The sequence below is a fragment of the Nicotiana sylvestris genome, chromosome 7 (genome assembly GCF_000393655.2).
Source record: "Nicotiana sylvestris chromosome 7, ASM39365v2, whole genome shotgun sequence".
Lineage (NCBI taxonomy): Eukaryota > Viridiplantae > Streptophyta > Magnoliopsida > Solanales > Solanaceae > Nicotiana > Nicotiana sylvestris.
In genome coordinates, this window is record NC_091063.1 from 47,591,522 (window position 1) to 47,608,456 (window position 16,935).

General features: G+C 35.7%; 2 protein-coding genes across 2 annotated transcripts; both read right to left on the bottom strand.

Moving 5' to 3' along the window:
- Positions 1 to 10,983: 10,983 nt before the first annotated feature.
- LOC138873086 (uncharacterized) lies at positions 10,984 to 12,320 on the bottom strand. Its single transcript, XM_070151523.1, has 5 exons — positions 11,991 to 12,320; positions 11,600 to 11,938; positions 11,409 to 11,505; positions 11,179 to 11,194; positions 10,984 to 11,071 (listed from the first exon to the last, which is right to left on the bottom strand). Exons 1-5 carry the CDS (start codon positions 12,318 to 12,320, stop codon positions 10,984 to 10,986), a joined length of 870 nt encoding a protein of 289 aa, XP_070007624.1.
- A 2,872-nt stretch (positions 12,321 to 15,192) lies between these two features.
- Positions 15,193 to 16,125, bottom strand: LOC104240538 (21 kDa protein-like). Its single transcript, XM_009795396.2, has one exon. It carries the CDS (start codon positions 16,036 to 16,038, stop codon positions 15,373 to 15,375), a length of 666 nt encoding a protein of 221 aa, XP_009793698.1. The 5' UTR covers positions 16,039 to 16,125; the 3' UTR covers positions 15,193 to 15,372.
- Between the last annotated feature and the right edge of the window lie 810 nt (positions 16,126 to 16,935).

Genomic DNA, 16,935 nt, shown 5'->3' on the forward strand with positions numbered 1-16,935 from the left:
ATACAAGGCATCACCCTTCGTGCTTTAATACTCTCTCACCAAAACAATGCACGGCATCACCCTTCGTGCTTTAACACTCTTCCTGTCACCCCGAATTTTCCACCCTCGAGAGCCGTGATGGCGCCTACTGGTGAAAGTTAGGCAAGCCAAATTATTCTAATTACTTAACCTTTTCCAGTTTTAAACCATTATCAGTGATGGGTAGATATCATGCAAATAGCGAAAATAATTAAGCGGAAGACAAAATCTGACAATTTATCTTAATACAAAACTGCGGAAGTCTAAACACAATTCTACCCAGAATTTGGTGTCACAACTTCACAGATGGTCTAAGAATACTACATACAAAGTCTGAAAGATAAAATAGACATTGTTTCTGAAATGAGTAAAGGAAACAGGATAAAGTAAAAGATAGGAGGTGACGCCAAGGCCCGCGGACGTCTATAGGACTACCTCGTGTTGCCTGTGTAGGCTGAAGACAGCACCCTCAATGCGGTCCAAGCACTCCGGTATCAGCATCTGCACACAGTGCCGAGTGTAGTATCAGTACAACCGACCCCATGTGCTGGTAAGTGTCTAGCCTAACCTCGGTGACGTAGTGACGAGGCTAGAACCAGACTAACAAATAAACCTGTGCAATATAGCATACAAAAATAATAGGAAGCAGATAACAATGATGGCAACAATGATCAACCAGTGATATAAATAGCAGGCAACAAGAACACCATAAATATTTCTCAACAAATAATAGATACAAGATCAATTTATCAAGTCCTTCAAATATAAATCTTTCGCCTATAAATCCTTCAAGTAATAATCTCTAAGATAATATGCTTTTTAATGAATATATTTCCTTTAAATAAATATCTTTCAAATAAGCATCTTTCGAAAATAATTCTTTCATTCACTTAACATAAAGTAGAGTACAACTTCCAACCCAATTAGGAAATCAACAAGAAAAGATGAAGTTATTTTTAGAAATCATTTGATAAAGAAGATACTCTTTTCAATTAAAGTACAATATCGAATGAATCATTACCTTTAATACGAGAAATCAATAAATCAAAACATAGTAGAAATTCCTTTTTAAGTAAAGTACAACCTCAAACGGTTTAAAGAAAATTTAGTTGAGAAATCAATTGAGTTAAAAATGTAACAATTGTTGAAATTTGGAGTATTGAAGATATAAAAAAAGGGTAAAAACAGAATATCAAGAGAATTATAAAGGAATCAAAATCCAACCACTAACAAGAATAAAGAAAACAAAGGCAGATTTCACTTTCTTTTCACATCTTGTTGCAGGCGTGCAACCCAATCCCAATTCTTGTATCTCGTGGCAGGCGTGCCACCCGCTCCCATTTCATGTATCTCGTGGTAGGCGTACCACCCGCTCCCATTTCATTATATCTTGTGTTAGGCGTACCACCCACTCCCATTTCATTATATCTTGTGGTAGGCGTACCACCCGCTCCCATTTCATTATATCTTATGGTAGGCGTACCACCCGCTCCCATTTTATTATATCTTGTGGTAGGCGTACCACCCGCTCCCAGTTACAAGCTAACAATAATCACAAGGAATCCCGGTAAGGGAACAAGAATAATATAACAACTTTCCGGCAAGGGAACAATGATATTTCAACAACATCCCGGCAAGGGGACAATACTATCAAAACCAACATCCCGGCAAGGGAACAATAATATCAAACAAACATCCCGACAAGGGAATAATACTATCAAAACAAACATCCCGGCAAGGGAACAATAATATCAAACAAACATCCCGGCAAGGGAACAATGGTGATAATAACATATGAAGTGCAATAAACCACAACAGAGTCATAGCAATTATAATACAAGACTCACGGGCATGCTTGATACCAACGTATAGATACTCGTCACCATGCCTATACGTCATACTCCACAATTAACATGTAGCAAATAAGACACAACTCCTAATCCTTCAAGCTAAGGTTAGACCAAACACTTACCTCGCTTTGCAACCAATTCAAAATTTCAACAAGTCTTTGCCTCGCGAATTCGTGCCCGAAATTCTCAAATCTAGTCATAAACAATTCGATTCAGTCAATAAAAATTATAGGAATTAATTCCATATGAAATTCTACATTTTCCATTAAAAATCCGAAATTGCACTAAAAATTTGCACGTGGGGACCACGTCTCGGAACCCGACAAAAATCATGGAATATAAAACCTCGTCCAACTACGAATCCAACCATATCAATTTTACCAAAATCAGACATCAACTCGACCCTCAAATCTTCAAATTAAACCAAGAGGGTTTTCAAAATTTTCCCAACTAAAATCACCAATTAAATGTCAAAACTAGTAATAGATTCGGGTAATCTAACCAAAATTAAGTTAAGAACACTTACAAGTCCTAAAACATGATACGAACTTAGTCAAAACCTCAAATCGCATCAAATAACGCTAAAACCGTTAATCACACCCCAATTCAAGCCTAATGAAACTAAGAACGTCTAACTTCTATATTCGATGCAAAAACCTATCAAATCAAGTCTGATTGACTTCAAATTTTGCACACCAGTCATAAATGACATAACGAAGCTATAAAAATTTTCAGAACTGGATTCCGACCCCGATATCAAAAAGTCAACTCTCCGGTCAAACTTAAGAAATCTTTAACCTTAGATTTCTAGATTCCGTTAAATGGCGATAATTCTATCTAGGGAACTCCAAATTCGATTTCGGGCATATGAACAAGTCCCAAATCACAATACGGAACTATCGGAATGTCAAAACGTTTTTCCGGGTTTGCTTGCCCAAAATGTTGATCGAAGTCAACTCAGTTGAGTTTTAAAGCTCTAGTTCACAATTTAATCCATTTTTCACATAAGAACCTTCCGGAAAATTATACGGACTGCACACGCAAGTCGAGGATTTATTGATAGCGCTTTTCGAGGTCTTAAATACAGAGATAATTATTTAAATTAAAGATAACATTTTGGGTCATCACACTTCCTCACCCAAACAACAATCACAAGCAATAAGGGCAAGGAAATAAATAAAATCATATTGAAATCCCGGCAAGGGAACAATAGTACAACAATCAAATTCCGGCAAGGGAAATAATATCAAAACAATAATGTCCCGGCAAGGGAGATAACTTTAAAACAACAACATCCCGGCAAAGGAGACAATATCATAATCCTCTCTTTTCTTTTCTTTTTCACATTTACTTCGCAACTCAATTCACAACTTGAGCCAATGCTCTAAAATGTTCAATTGCCAATTATACTTCCACGAATCGTTTTACAACTTGAGCCAAACTCTTCAATGTTCAAATACCAACCTTACTTTCACAAGTCTTGCTCAACAATAGAAATCATCACATAAGGCATAATCAATACAAACAGAGTCACATTAATCATAGTATAAGACTCACGGGCATGCTTGACACCAACGTATAGATACTCGTCACTATGCCTATACGTCGTACTCAACAATTAACATATAGCAAATAAGACTCAAAATCCCTCAAGCTAAGGTTAGACCAAACACTTACCTCGATGCCACGAACACAATTCAAGCCTCAACTATCATTTTACCTCTTGTTTCCACCACCAACTCGCTTGTATCTAGCCACAATTTACTTAATGGTATCAATAAATGCTAAATAAATCAATTCCAATGCATGAAAATAGGTTTTATAAAGTTTTTCCCAAAAAGTCAAAAATTGACCCCGGGCCCGCTTGGTCCAAACCCGAAATTCGGACCAAAACCCGATTACCCATTCACCCCCGAGCCCGGGTATATAATTGGTTTTGGAATCCGACCTCAATTTGAGGTCTAAATCCCCAAATTTCAATATCTTAGGTTTTACCCAAAATTCCCAATTCCACCATGAAAACTCCAGATTCTAGGATGAAATCTTGTTAAAAGAAGTTAAGGAGTGAAAGAAATAAGTTAGAAATCACTTACTAGTGTTTTGGAGAATAAAGGATGTTGGGAAAATTGCCTCTTACGTTTTAGAGTTTTTGAAAAGTGAAAAATAACTGAAAAGTCCGTTTAAATATACCCCTCTCAGACCCTCTCCGCGGACCACACTAAAAAGACTGCGGCCGCGGAGCTCCACCGTGGACCGCAAGAAATCGAGCGCGGATGCAAAGGAATGGACTTGCCCCACCGTGGACCGCATGATTCCCACCGCGGCCGCGAAGTCCCCACAGCGGCCGCAAAGTTTTTTCCGCGAACTGCGAGATCTAACTTCAGAGACTTGCAACTTTTCTCTGACCTTGCAATTTTTCTAAGTGTAAAAATACCCCGAAACCTATCCGAAACTCACCCGGGCCCTCGGGGCTCTAAACCAAATGTGCATACTAACTCAACAACATCATATGGACTTGCTCGTGCGATCAAATCGCCCAATTAACACTTTTAACAACGAATTTAGCATCAATATCAAAGAAATATCTCATGAACTCTTAAGTTCCATTTTTAACAACCAAGGGTCCGATTCATGTCAATACAAGTCTTTTTCTTACCAAACTTCACGGGCTCAACTTAAATACTATATAAAACCTGTACCGGGCTCCGGATCCAAAATACGGCCCCGATACCATCACTTTCAAACTTATTTCATTTCCGAAAACTCATATATTTTCCAGAAAATAATTTTCTTTAAAAAATTATTTCTTGGGCTTGGGACCTCGGAATTCGATTCTGGGCATATGCCCAAGTCCCATATTTTCTTACAGAGCCTCCGGGATCGTCAAATCACGGGTCCGGATCCGTTTATCCAAAATATTGACCGAAGTCAACTTAAATTCATTTTAAAGGCAAGATTTATCTTTTCACATATTTTTTCAAAAAAGCTTTCCAAATACACGTCCGGACTATGCACGCACATCGAGGTGAGATAAAAAGGAGGTTTTAAGGCCTCGGAACACAGAATTTATTTCTAAAACAAGTAAAGCTAAAAGGCTAAGGATGAATATAAATTTAAAGAAATATGATAGAAGTCTATGAATAACTATGAAATTTTCAAGTGAAGAGATTGTTAATATAGCCAAAGAGTGCACCTAATCAATTTAATATCTATAAATATAAAAGTAACTTTTCAGGTTTGTTTTACTGTTTTACGTTCAGAGAAATTTAATGTAACAAGATAAGTAGGTGGTAAATGCAAAAAGAAATGTAGCTTCAGCCTGTCCACAGTTTTTCTATAGTAAAAAAAATAACTTCAGCTTGACAAATTTTCACATAATCAATGTAAATGCAAAAGTAACTTTTCCGGTCATTTACTATATGGTCAGACAAATTTAAATGTAAAATGAAGTAGGTGATAAAAGACAAAAAGTGGCTAGTAAATGCAAAAAAGATAAGTATCAAGTTAAAAAAATTCCAAAACATGCTGAAATTTTTGTCATGAGATTTTTCAAAAACTTCAGCAGAAGATGTTGAAGTTTTTCAGTTCATTTGCTAATACTCCAACACTAAATATGATGAAGTTTTGTCCTGGATTCAATAGTTTTGTCATAAAGCTGTTTCAAAATCTTCAGCAGAAGATGCTGAAGTTGTTTAGTTCATTTGTAAAAACTTCAGCAATAAATAAGCTGAATTTTTGTCCTAGATTCATTAGTTTTATCATACAGCGTTTTCAAAAACTTCAGAAGACGATGCTAAAGTTGTTTAGTTCATTTGTAAAAACTTCAGGACAAATCTGTTGAAGTTTTTATCCTACATTCGACACTTTTGTTATGAGTTTTAACCAAAACTTCAGACTAAAAAGCAGAAGTTATTTACTTTATGCTGAAGTTTAGCATGCTGAATTTCAACAAAAATATACTTAAAATCCATCATAAAAGAGACAAATATATTTGATACAACCCAAGGCAACTAAAAAACTAATTAACGCGAATGAAACAAAAATTTAAAAGACAGACATCACATAATTCATACAAATTAATGTATATTCACAAAATTCAATTTTGTTTTCACTTACATCCTTGAAAAAAAAATTGTTTTTCATTTACAAGTTATTCTCTATTAAAAAAATTCACACAGAGACTCTTCATATTCTCCATAGTCATGTCCTAGTTGCTCTTCTAGAGTTTCATAATTGCTATCTTGTTTTCACTTTCCATGAGCCCAAAGATTTGCAGTCAATTCTCTCCTGAATGTTAACGCATGTCTTTGGTTATAGAACTCTAAAATTCTCTTCCAACTGAACTTTGCTAATATGATTTTTTTAGGAACTACCGTCTTCTTTCATAAGAGAATACAAGAAAATGTTTGCAAAGACATGTTTACTAGTGTGCAGCTGGGATTTCGTGGAAAGCAAAGATAATGAAGGAGAAGTCCAAAATACTTCATATGTGACGGAGAGTGGCCACATTTTGTGGTGCATCACAAACTTGAGCTCCGGGACATTTTGCTCTTTTTACTAGTTGATAAATTTAACTTTCATGTCGTGCCCTACACCAAGAGCAAAATGTCTCAGAGCTCGAGTTTATGATGCACCACAAACTGTGGCCACTCTCATATGAAGTATTTGGACTTTTCCTTCATTATCTTTGCTTCCCCACGAATTCCCTGCTACACCCAATAAGCATGTCTTTGCCAACATTTTCTTTTTTTCTTTGAATATAAATTTAAAGAAATATGATAGAAGTCTATGGATGAATATGAAATTTTTAAGTGAAGAGATTGTTAATATAGCCAAAGAGTGCACTTAATCAATTTAATATCTATAAATGTAAAAGTAACTTTCAGGTCTGTTTACTGTTTTACATTCAGAAAAATGAATATAATAAGATAAATTGGTGGTAAATACAAAAAGAAATGTAACTTCAGCCTATCCACAGTTTTTCTATAGTAAAAAAATAACTTCAGTCTGAAAAATTTTCACATAATCAATGTAAAAGCAAAAGTAACTTTATAACGACTCGATCGGTCGTTTTAAGCCCTAGCGCGTCGTTCAGCAGTCTGAGGCCATGAGCAGCTTCATTTCAGGTATTATGACTTGTGCGCATAGTCGGAATTGCATTTCGGGTAGTTCGGAGTTGATTTGGAAGGAGAATTCTCATTTCGGAAGCTTTAAGTTGAAAGAATTAACTAAGATTAGATTTCAGATTAAACGAACTCGGAATTGGGATCTGAAGGTTTTAGTAGGTTTGTATGATGATTTTGGACTTGGGCGTATGTCCGGATCAGGTTTTGGATGACCCGGGAGCATTTTGGCGCCTATTGTGGAAGTTAGAATTTTGGAAGAATTTTATAAGTTTGGCTTGAAGTGCATTTTAGTGTTATCAATGTTTGTTTGAGATTCCGAGTCTGGGAGTAGCTCCGTATGGTGATTCTGGAGCTGGGAGCGCGATCTGAAGTGAATTCGGAGGTCCGTAGGTCATTTTGAAGTCATTTGGCTAAAGATAGGAATTTGAAGGTTTTTGAGAAGTTTGACCGGAAGTGAACTTTTTGATATCGGGGTCGGAATCCAATTCTGGAGGTTGGAGTAGGTCCGTAATGTCAAATATGACTTGTGTGAAAAATTTGGGATCAGTCGGACGTGATTTGATATGTTTAAGCATCGAAAGTTGAAGTTTGAAATTCTAAAGTTCATAAGCGTGGATTGGAGGTCGATTCATGATTTTTCCGTTGTTTGATATGATTTGAGGCATCGAGCAAGTCTGTAATGTATTTTGGGACTGGTTGGTATGATTGTATGGGGTCTCGAGGGCCTCGGTTGGATTCACGGTGGTTAACGGATCAAAAATGGAATTTTTGGAAAGGCTGAAGTTGTTGGTATTTGGTGTAACCTCACCTGCGAGGGTTTGTCCGCAGGTGCGGAGCTGCAGAAGTGGCTAGGAGGGCGCGGATGCGGTTTTGGGGCAGGAGCGAAGGGACCACAGATGCGGTCAGGGTGCCGCAGAAGCGGGACCGCACCTACGGTAGAGGAGGCGCAGAAGCGGAAATAAGGGGGCCTAGGAAGGACCGCAGATGCGGTAGTGTGGCCGCACCTGCGGAACCGCAGAAGCTGTCAAGTGACCGCAGGTGCGGAAAGTGCTGGAGGCAGAGAGGTGTTTTAAAAATCGGGATTTGGCCATTTTCTCTCATATTTTCTTGGCTTGGGCGATTTTGGGAGAGCTTCAGGTGGGATTTTCATCATCAACGATAAGGTAAGCTAATCTCATCCATCTTGAGTTAAATACATCGTTTATATATGGATTTTAGCATGTAAATTGGTAGAAATTTGGGGTTTTGGTGGAAAGACCTAGAATTTATATTCTTGGAATTTAACCACGATTTTGGGTATGGAATTAAGAGAAAATCATATATTTGAGTTCATGAGTTCATGGATAAACTTTATCTTCGAAAAACTTAGGAATCCGGGCACGTGGGCCCGAGGGCAATTTTGTCAATTTTTCGATCGGGGTTAGGAATTGCTATGAATTGGATCATTAGGAGTAATTGAGTATATATTAATGGATTGGTATTATTATTGGCTAGCGTTGGAGCTTTGTGCATCAATTGGAGTCTTCGGAAGGGCGTGGAATGCCGGTTATGGATCTTCGGAGCGAGGTGAGTTTCCTTTCTAACCTTGTAAGAGAGAGTTGTCCCCATATGTGAGTTAATTGGTTATGTGCTCCTATTTTTGGGGGCTACGTATGCACGAGGTGACGAGAGTCCGTGCGTAGCTACTATTATGCTATTGTCCGGGTAGTCTAGGACCCAAAAACATGCTATGCTTGGATTTATTGTAAACTTATTGACAGCTTGAATTGCTTAAATCACATCGAATTAGTAAACAAATTTCTAAAAGGGTTAAACTTAATTTTCTTAAATTGTAAAAAGAGAATTGGCTTTTATTTGGATAAATGTTCCCCGATAAATTCTTAATTGGCTATTTGAGCATGTATTTCTATGTGTACCTGCGTCGCATGTAGGATTCGCGAGCAGGGTGTTTGTTTATTTTATGTTGACCGCGTCGCAGGATAATTCACGAGCGGTGTAATAGATGCATCTATGGTTCGTGTCGTTCGACTCTCGGTAGTGCACAGTTTAAATATTGTTGGAGCGGGTCGTACATCCTCGGCATGATATGCGCATGCTTGTATTACTTGCCTGAGAGTTTTAAATGTTTATATTGCCTTTCATGGCCCGATGTAAATTGATAAAGATAATGAAAAGTAAAATCTTGAAAATTCCTTATTATTTGAGAAGGTGTTTACCTGCTTTCCGACCTTATTAGTTATGGTTGCTATGTAAATCCATGATTTTCCTCACACCTTCACTATATTATTATTGAACCACTAGAAAGTGTCAAAGTCGACCTCTCGTCTCTACTTCTTCGAGATTAGACGGGATACTTGTTGAGTACACGTTGTTTTCGTACTCATGCTACACTTGATGTGCATTTTTGTTGCACAGACGTATGTACTTCTAATGGCCTACTGGGCATAGCAGCGTGGATGATACGGGGACTAGGTGAGCTGCAGTTCTCGAGGCGACCTGCAGCTAGTCTCTTTCAGCGTATTGTATTTACTTTCTGTCCATTGTATTCCGGATGGTTGTTGTATTATATTGCCTCCTAGAAATAGCTCATGCACTTGTGACACCGGGTTCTGGGATGATTTTTGGATTATTCAATATTAAATTTGTTAAAGACTCCATGGTTGTTTCTGTAAATTTTACTATTTATTACTTAAATGTATAAGGAAAAATGATTTCAACAAGCATTAAAATTTGAATTTAATTAAGTATTTTTGGTTGGCTTGCCTGACAGCGGTGTCCGGCGCCACCACGATCCTTAGTAAATTTTGGGTCATGACAAACTTTTTGGTTCATTTACTATATGGTCAGACAAATTTAAATGTAAGATGAAGTGGTGATAAAAGACAAAAAGTAGCTAGTAAATGCAAAAAAGATAAGTATCAAGTTTAAAAAAATATCAAAACATGCTGAAGTTTTTGTCATGAGCTTTTTCAAAAACTTCAGCAGAAGATGCTGAAGTTTTTTAGTTCATTTGCTAATACTTTAGCACTAAATATGCTAAAGTTTTGTCCTGGATTCAGTAGATTTGTCGTAAAGCTTTTTCAAAACTTCAACAGAAGATGCTGAAGTTGTTTAGTTCATTTGTAAAAACTTCAGCACTAAATAAGCTAAAGTTTTGTCCTGAATTCATTAGTTTTATCATACATCTTTTTCATAAACTTCAGCAAAAGATGTTGAAGTTATTTAGTTCATTTGTAAAAACTTCAGCACTAAATAAGCTGAAGTTTTTGTCCTACAGTCGATACTTTTGTTATGAGTTTTAACCAAAATTTCAGCCTAAAAAGCAGAAGTTATTTACTTCATGTTGAAGTTTAGCAGCTGAATTTCAACAAAAATATACTTAAAATTCATGATAAAAGAGACAAACGTATTTGATACAACCCAAGGCAACTAAAAAACTAATTAATGCGAATAGAACAAAAATTTAAAAGACAGACATCACATAATTCATACAAATTAATGTATATTCACAAAATTCAATTTTGTTTTCACTTACATTCTTGAAATTTTTTTTTTTTTTTTCATTTACAAGTTAATTCTCAGTTGATAAATGTTCATCATTTCCATCTTTGCTCAGTCTATCAACACTGGAATGTTCCTCTTCAACTTATTGTTCAACACGTTGATCGCCTTCAAGAGTCACTTCCTCACGTGTAACATTTTCATCTGCGACTTTATGCGGTGCAACATGAGCAGGATTAATATCTGATAGATGTTCGAACGAGTCGTTCATCCTATCATATTGTCGATACTTCATCAAATCAAAATCGCCATCGTCCATTCCATTTGATTTGTCGACAATCTTGAATAACTTTTCAAACTTTTCATCAAAATATTCCTAGAAAAAAATTACTAACAATGATTAATCTGAATAACATTAGCAGAAAAAAGGACTTCTTTATAAATTAGCTTACCTTGACTTTTATCAAAATCGCATCCATAATAGTATATCACTCATCCCGTTGAAACTGCTCGACAACTTCTTTCTCGATCATGCGTCTTTCTTCTTCTATATGCCTTTTAACCTCCATCGTTACCCTTTAGTATAGAGGCACAGAACAAAACTTCAAGTATAAAAGAATGCTGAAGTTCAGCAAATACAGAACATAACTTCAGCTACTAGAATGCTGAAGTTCATCACAAACAGAACAAAAACTTCAGCTAAAATATGTAGTAGTTTTACAAAAACAAAAAACTTCAGCTCAAAACTTACAGAACATATTGTGTTGACTAATTCATTGTCAAACGGCGTTATAGAATGGTTAGAACGACTATGGGTACGAGGTGATTCGCCAATTACAGAAGTTCGATTGGCTTCTTTTGATCGACTTCGACTACGTGGTGATTCACCAGTTAAAGGAACCGGATTAAGTACCTTTGAATGAATCCGGCTGCATGGTAATTGTCCAATTAAAGGCATTGAACTCCTCTTCTGTAAGAATTATATCCAATACCCTAAATGTCTGATATTTCTGTTTAATACAAAAAGTATATTGTGAAAATAAAATAAAACTAGTACATCAATATATTAACACACCTACAAAAATAAAAAAAACATTAACTTACACCATGATTACCGAAGTAATCCTCATGAAGTTCTTTATATTTAGGCTCTCCCACACATACATAACGTAATATCCTGGGAACCTGAGGGGCATCAAGGTACTCGTCCTCTCTTAAATACTTCTGCCGAATATCTGGGAAGCGATCATAGAACCAAGCACATAACGGAAATGGAAATCCACCAACAGTATACTCAGTTGAATGATATTTGTCCCGGTTGTCCAATGCATGTTTCATTGAGGTAATGCGCTTCTGATAAGGCACATTACCCCCAGGATAATCAGCACAAGCCTTATCATCTTCAACAATAGCTGCATACTCCACCAGCACAGTTGATTCATTCTTTTTTTCCAAACAAAATAGACTCCACAACAAGAATTTTCATAAGCTTCACAGCATCTTCATCACTCTCACATACGTGTTTGAAATTCACATCATCCTTTTGAATTTCATTATGGGACATAAAATCTCGAATGTCCTTTAAGGTCACACCCTTAGACTTCCCAAAATAGCGCTTCAGAATCTTGCTCTCTAGTTTACTTGGCTTTTCAACATTATGTGTTGTGATCCTCAAACCGCACATAATGTGAAAGTCTTCAAGGGTGAATGATATATCATGGCCAAAAATCTTGAAACTAATGGAGTCTCGATCATTGGTGAATATTCGAGAAAGACACAAACAATGAACCAACTTCATGCTGCATTTGAAATTCTTCATAGCCATAATATACCGAAATGTACCATTATTCAACTTATCCTATTGTGCAGGAGTCAAGAAAGTTGCAATTAAACTCTTCAAATCGTGGTTCCCCTTCCAGTAAGCAGGACAATTAAACCAATCTCGAAACTCATAATATATATCCCCTGGTAGGGGGAGCAATAGGGACCGAAGGACCTTTGTATATTCTACGTTGTTTAGGTGCTTTAGGTTCTTTAGGTGCTTTAGAATTTGTAGGTGATTTGAATTTCGTAGATGCCATTTGTTCAAAAAAAAAGATAGGAAAAATAACGTCAGAATATTATCAAAAAAATCAGTTAAAACTTCAGCTCTAAGAAGACTGAAGTTCAGCAAATATAAAACAAAAACTTCAGCTCCTAAATGCTAAAGTTCAGCAAATACAAAACAAAACTTCAGCTCATAGAATGATGAAGTTCACCAGTTACAAAACAAAAATTTCAGCAAAAACATGTTGTAGTTTTTACAAAAACGGAACACTAATTCAACTCAAAATAATACTGAAGTTCATAAAAAATATAACACAAAACACAAAACAAAACATCAGCTCCTAAAATTAAGGTATCCTTGAAGTATTATAAACTTCACATTTTAATAATATCATCTATTTAACTCTCAAAAATTTTAAAAATTTCGACGTCTCCAAAAATCACCGAAGAATTTATAGAATTTTCATAAAAAACACAAACACACGTTTAAAAAAACCTAAAAACGCAATCGTAAAAGTAAAACTAATGCACTAATCAAAGTAAACCCTAGGAAACTGTTTTATCATAAATAAAAAAAAGGGAAACAATTCAATTAACATGACCATCAAAACAAAAACCAAAAATTAAATCGTAAAAATTAATACTAAAATAAAACCCAGAAAGTTAATACAATGTACCTGTGGTTATACGTAATATTATTGGGGAACAAACAGTTGAAAAATAAAAAAGAATGACGAAAACCGTTTGATTTCAGAGAAGAACAAATAAAAAATGCGAAGAACGGGAGAGAGAGATAGAGACAGTAGAGGACTGGCGTATACTTGGAGAGAAAGTAGTCCTTTAATAAAGAAGGGCAAAATCATCTTTTTAAAAAGCTTTAAACAAAAAACGGGTACGAGTGCAAACAGAAAAATAAAGCGGCTACAGGTTAAAAAGGGGCGACCAAATAGGGCGCCCCATGCAATTTTTATTGTGCCACAATAGCCCGTTCGGATGAGCTTTTTTTAAGTGGCTTTTAAGCCATAAGTTAGGAATTCTAGCTTTTGGCTTTTGGCTTGTTTTTGTCATTTTAGCTTAAAAATACTTTTTTACTATATTCAAACGCCATAAAATGGGTTAAAAGTTACTTTGGATTAAAAGCATTTAAAATAAGTCAATCCAAACGGGCTCAAGGTCACTTCTTATATGAATTACTAAATCCAAAATGAAAGAATTACAAGAAAATACACATGACTTCACACCATAACAAAAAATGGCCCATGTTTTAAGTTTTACCCGACCTAGCTCATATTGTACATATTTTGAAAGTACAAATTCAAAATCTTTGTCCTTACAACCATTGCTTTTAAATTAAAAGCTATGGAGTTAAATATGTGTTCTCACAACCATTGCTTTCACTCTCTCTTCTTTTCACATCTTCTACATATGCTTCAAGGGGCCGTCCGCCATTACTGTTTCTCTCCCTGTGTCACCTGGTTGCAATGTAAGAACATTGAAGAGTAGAAGTCCACCATTGAAGGCCATTCAAAGCTTTGCTTTCGAAAGTAGGATTTTTTGAGTGTGTTAGTTGTTTGGATTGGGTGTTGTTCCAATTGATTGAAAATATCAAAAGGAGTTCAAAATTTAAATTTGAAGTGATTTGGAGTAGATTTGAGCAAGATTTGAGTTAAATTTCAGAAAAGACGCAAGGAAGAAGACGAATTCAGTTTTTTGTATAATTATGTATAATCTTGTATAATAGTGTATATGAGTGTATAAACACATCTTATACACTTTTATACACCTTTTTACAAGTGTCTGTAGACGAACTTCTTCCACGATTTTCAGTTGCAATTCTTGTTCAAAACCAGTCCAAATCTCTATTAAATGACTTCAAATTTTATATATAATATCCTTATACTATTTCTAACAAGTCTAAATAACACCCACTCCAAATTTTTCACAAAATCAAATTCGAAATTTAAATTCACATATTTAAGCTTGTTAAAAATCTAATTTTTACCACCCAATTGGATTTAGTTTGTTGAACTAATATTTGAGTCACAGTTACTGATTCGAAAATTAAATTAAAAACTTGAACAATCTTTTTTAAAAATTAAATAGTAATTTCGAGAATCTGTTGAAGGTGAATATTGAGTATAGCCTATTATTTTTGGGCTAGTTGGTTGTAAATTGAAATATAGGCTATAAAATTAAAAATAGGGAGCCCAGTTATTGTCATGTGAAATTTTTCCATTCAAAATTCCTAAAATGACTTAGACCTAAAACCTCAGAATGATCTCGCCAATTTATGTAACCTCCGCAACAGACATTATAAGAACAATGGGAAAGGAAAAAACAAAAAGGAAAAGGGGAAGAAAAGTTAGAACCATAGATACTTTTGTTTGATATAGGAGGCCCAGAAAAACACACACCACAATTTCGGACTCTTCCCGTTTCAGTTTACGTAATATTATAACCTCCACAACAGACATTATAAAGAACTACGGGAAAGGAAAAGGGGAAGAAAAGTTAGAACCATAAATACTTTTGTTTGATATAGGAGGCCCAGAAAACGAAACGAAACCATATAAAGTCGCTCCATTAATTAACAATAAAATTAATCATATTAATCTTAATTTATTTATTAGAAATATCTCCATGGGCAAGTATGAAAAAAAAAAGTTAATTCTTTATTGATATCTAAAAATCAAATATTATGTATCATAAAAAAGGTCAAAAAATTAATTAAAATAGACAGAATATAATTAAAAAAAGGCCAAATTGTGAACCACTAGAGAATAATCTAAAAGCTTTGAACTAATTTTTCTTCTTCTAATGCTCAGTAGCATCTATGACATTTTATTAGCATAACTATTTATCAAAGCCAAAGCGTTGCTGGTCACCTCCTTCACCTTAGCAGCACGATCAGAGACGTCCATCTTCAAGGGTCCATCAGGAACATCCTCAAATCCGTCCGTACACGTTTCTTCATTGGTTAACGCGGCGCTCATCCATGTTTGAACGTTACTCATCCGAAACCTCAACGACTCGGCCGAGCCCCCGAGCGTCCTCATTTGATTCAGCGAGTCGCGTATTTGGTCCACGGCATCTCTGAACACAGAGAAGCAATCGTGCAGAGCAGCTCCGGTTCGTGGCTGGGCACTGTAGTTCGCTTCACGGGAGAGGTTGGAGAGGTACGCCACGGCAAATTTGGCGTTGTCTAGACTAACTCCGATGGCTACAAGAGCCAACCGAGCCGAGTCCTGTTGGACAATGCTGGCGTAGCTACAGAGAGAGTTATAGCATGTGTGAGGGTATTGTGTAGTTTGACAACTCGAACGGATAAAATCTGAGTTACTGGAGGTAGGGCCGTTGGTGGCCGGTGACGGCGAAGGAGCAGTGGCGGCAGTGTTAGAGGTAGCGGCGACTAAGGAAACAGCGGGGAGAAGGCGGAGGTGAAGGTGGAAGGCGACAAAGAAGAAGAAGATGATGGAAAGGGAACGTGAAGTTCGCATAATTTAGCTTTTTTGCTTTCTTTGTCTTCAAACTTGCTATGTTGTGGTTTTAAAAGCAGTCTTTCCGTAGGCAAATTTGCCATGCTGTGAAATGACTTATATGCCCTTGTCGAACAAACTGTTCTTGTGGTTGTGAGAAATTTTGTTAGGATTTTGTCAACATGTAAAATCCAAAATGTGTTACTAATATTTCTTCAAACAAATTATTAACCTTTCGAGATGAACTGAAGTGGAATATGGTCAATTATAGAATCTTGCTTATAAAATATTTCAAATCATGTACTAAGAGATGAAGATGGAAATAATACAATGAGATCAACACAAACTCCAAAAATAAAAGTAAAACTCGATAGAAATATAGTATAGACATTAAGAAGTGTACATTTTTCTAATTATTAGTACTATCAATTATACTTGTGTTACCTACTTCAACTAGGAAAGAATTAGTGTAACATAAATCTCAAGTTATTTTAAATTAAGAATCTATAAAAATATTTCAAACAAGGAAAATTTTAAAATCTTAAATATTAGGAAAATAACATAAATTACAATGTTGTCCTATGTAAATTTATTTTAAAGGGTAAAAAAGACGAACAATATTTCGTTAAGGACCTTCATGCTTTTAAACTTCCTTTCAATAGTTAAGTCCACAGTTCTATAGGCCAAGATACTGACTTAGAAAAACTAAAATTAGAATGTAATTGCAGTTTGTAAGGCATATCCATAACGAAAAAGGAAATAAATCGTATAACTCACCATTAATCTAAATATTCCATAAGAGTCATATTTCTTCTCTCTACTGCAACACTATATTATGGAATATCCGGTATAGACAATTGAGATATAATCTTCTATTTTGATAAGTAACTAATGAACTTTGTAGAGAAGTGCTAGTTA

Bases quoted from the DNA above. Each gene is read 5' to 3' on its own strand.
- LOC138873086 (XM_070151523.1), bottom strand. From the start codon at position 12,320: ATGGCTATGAAGAATTTCAAATGCAGCATGAAGTTGGTTCATTGTTTG. The intron at 11,939-11,990 runs GTGAAGCTTATG...TTGGAAAAAAAG, and splicing joins GTGAGAGTGATGAAGATGCT to AATGAATCAACTGTGCTGGT. The intron at 11,506-11,599 runs GTAAGTTAATGT...TGTATTAAACAG, and splicing joins ATTACTTCGGTAATCATGGT to AAATATCAGACATTTAGGGT.
- LOC104240538 (XM_009795396.2), bottom strand. From the start codon at position 16,038: ATGCGAACTTCACGTTCCCTTTCCATCATCTTCTTCTTCTTTGTCGCC.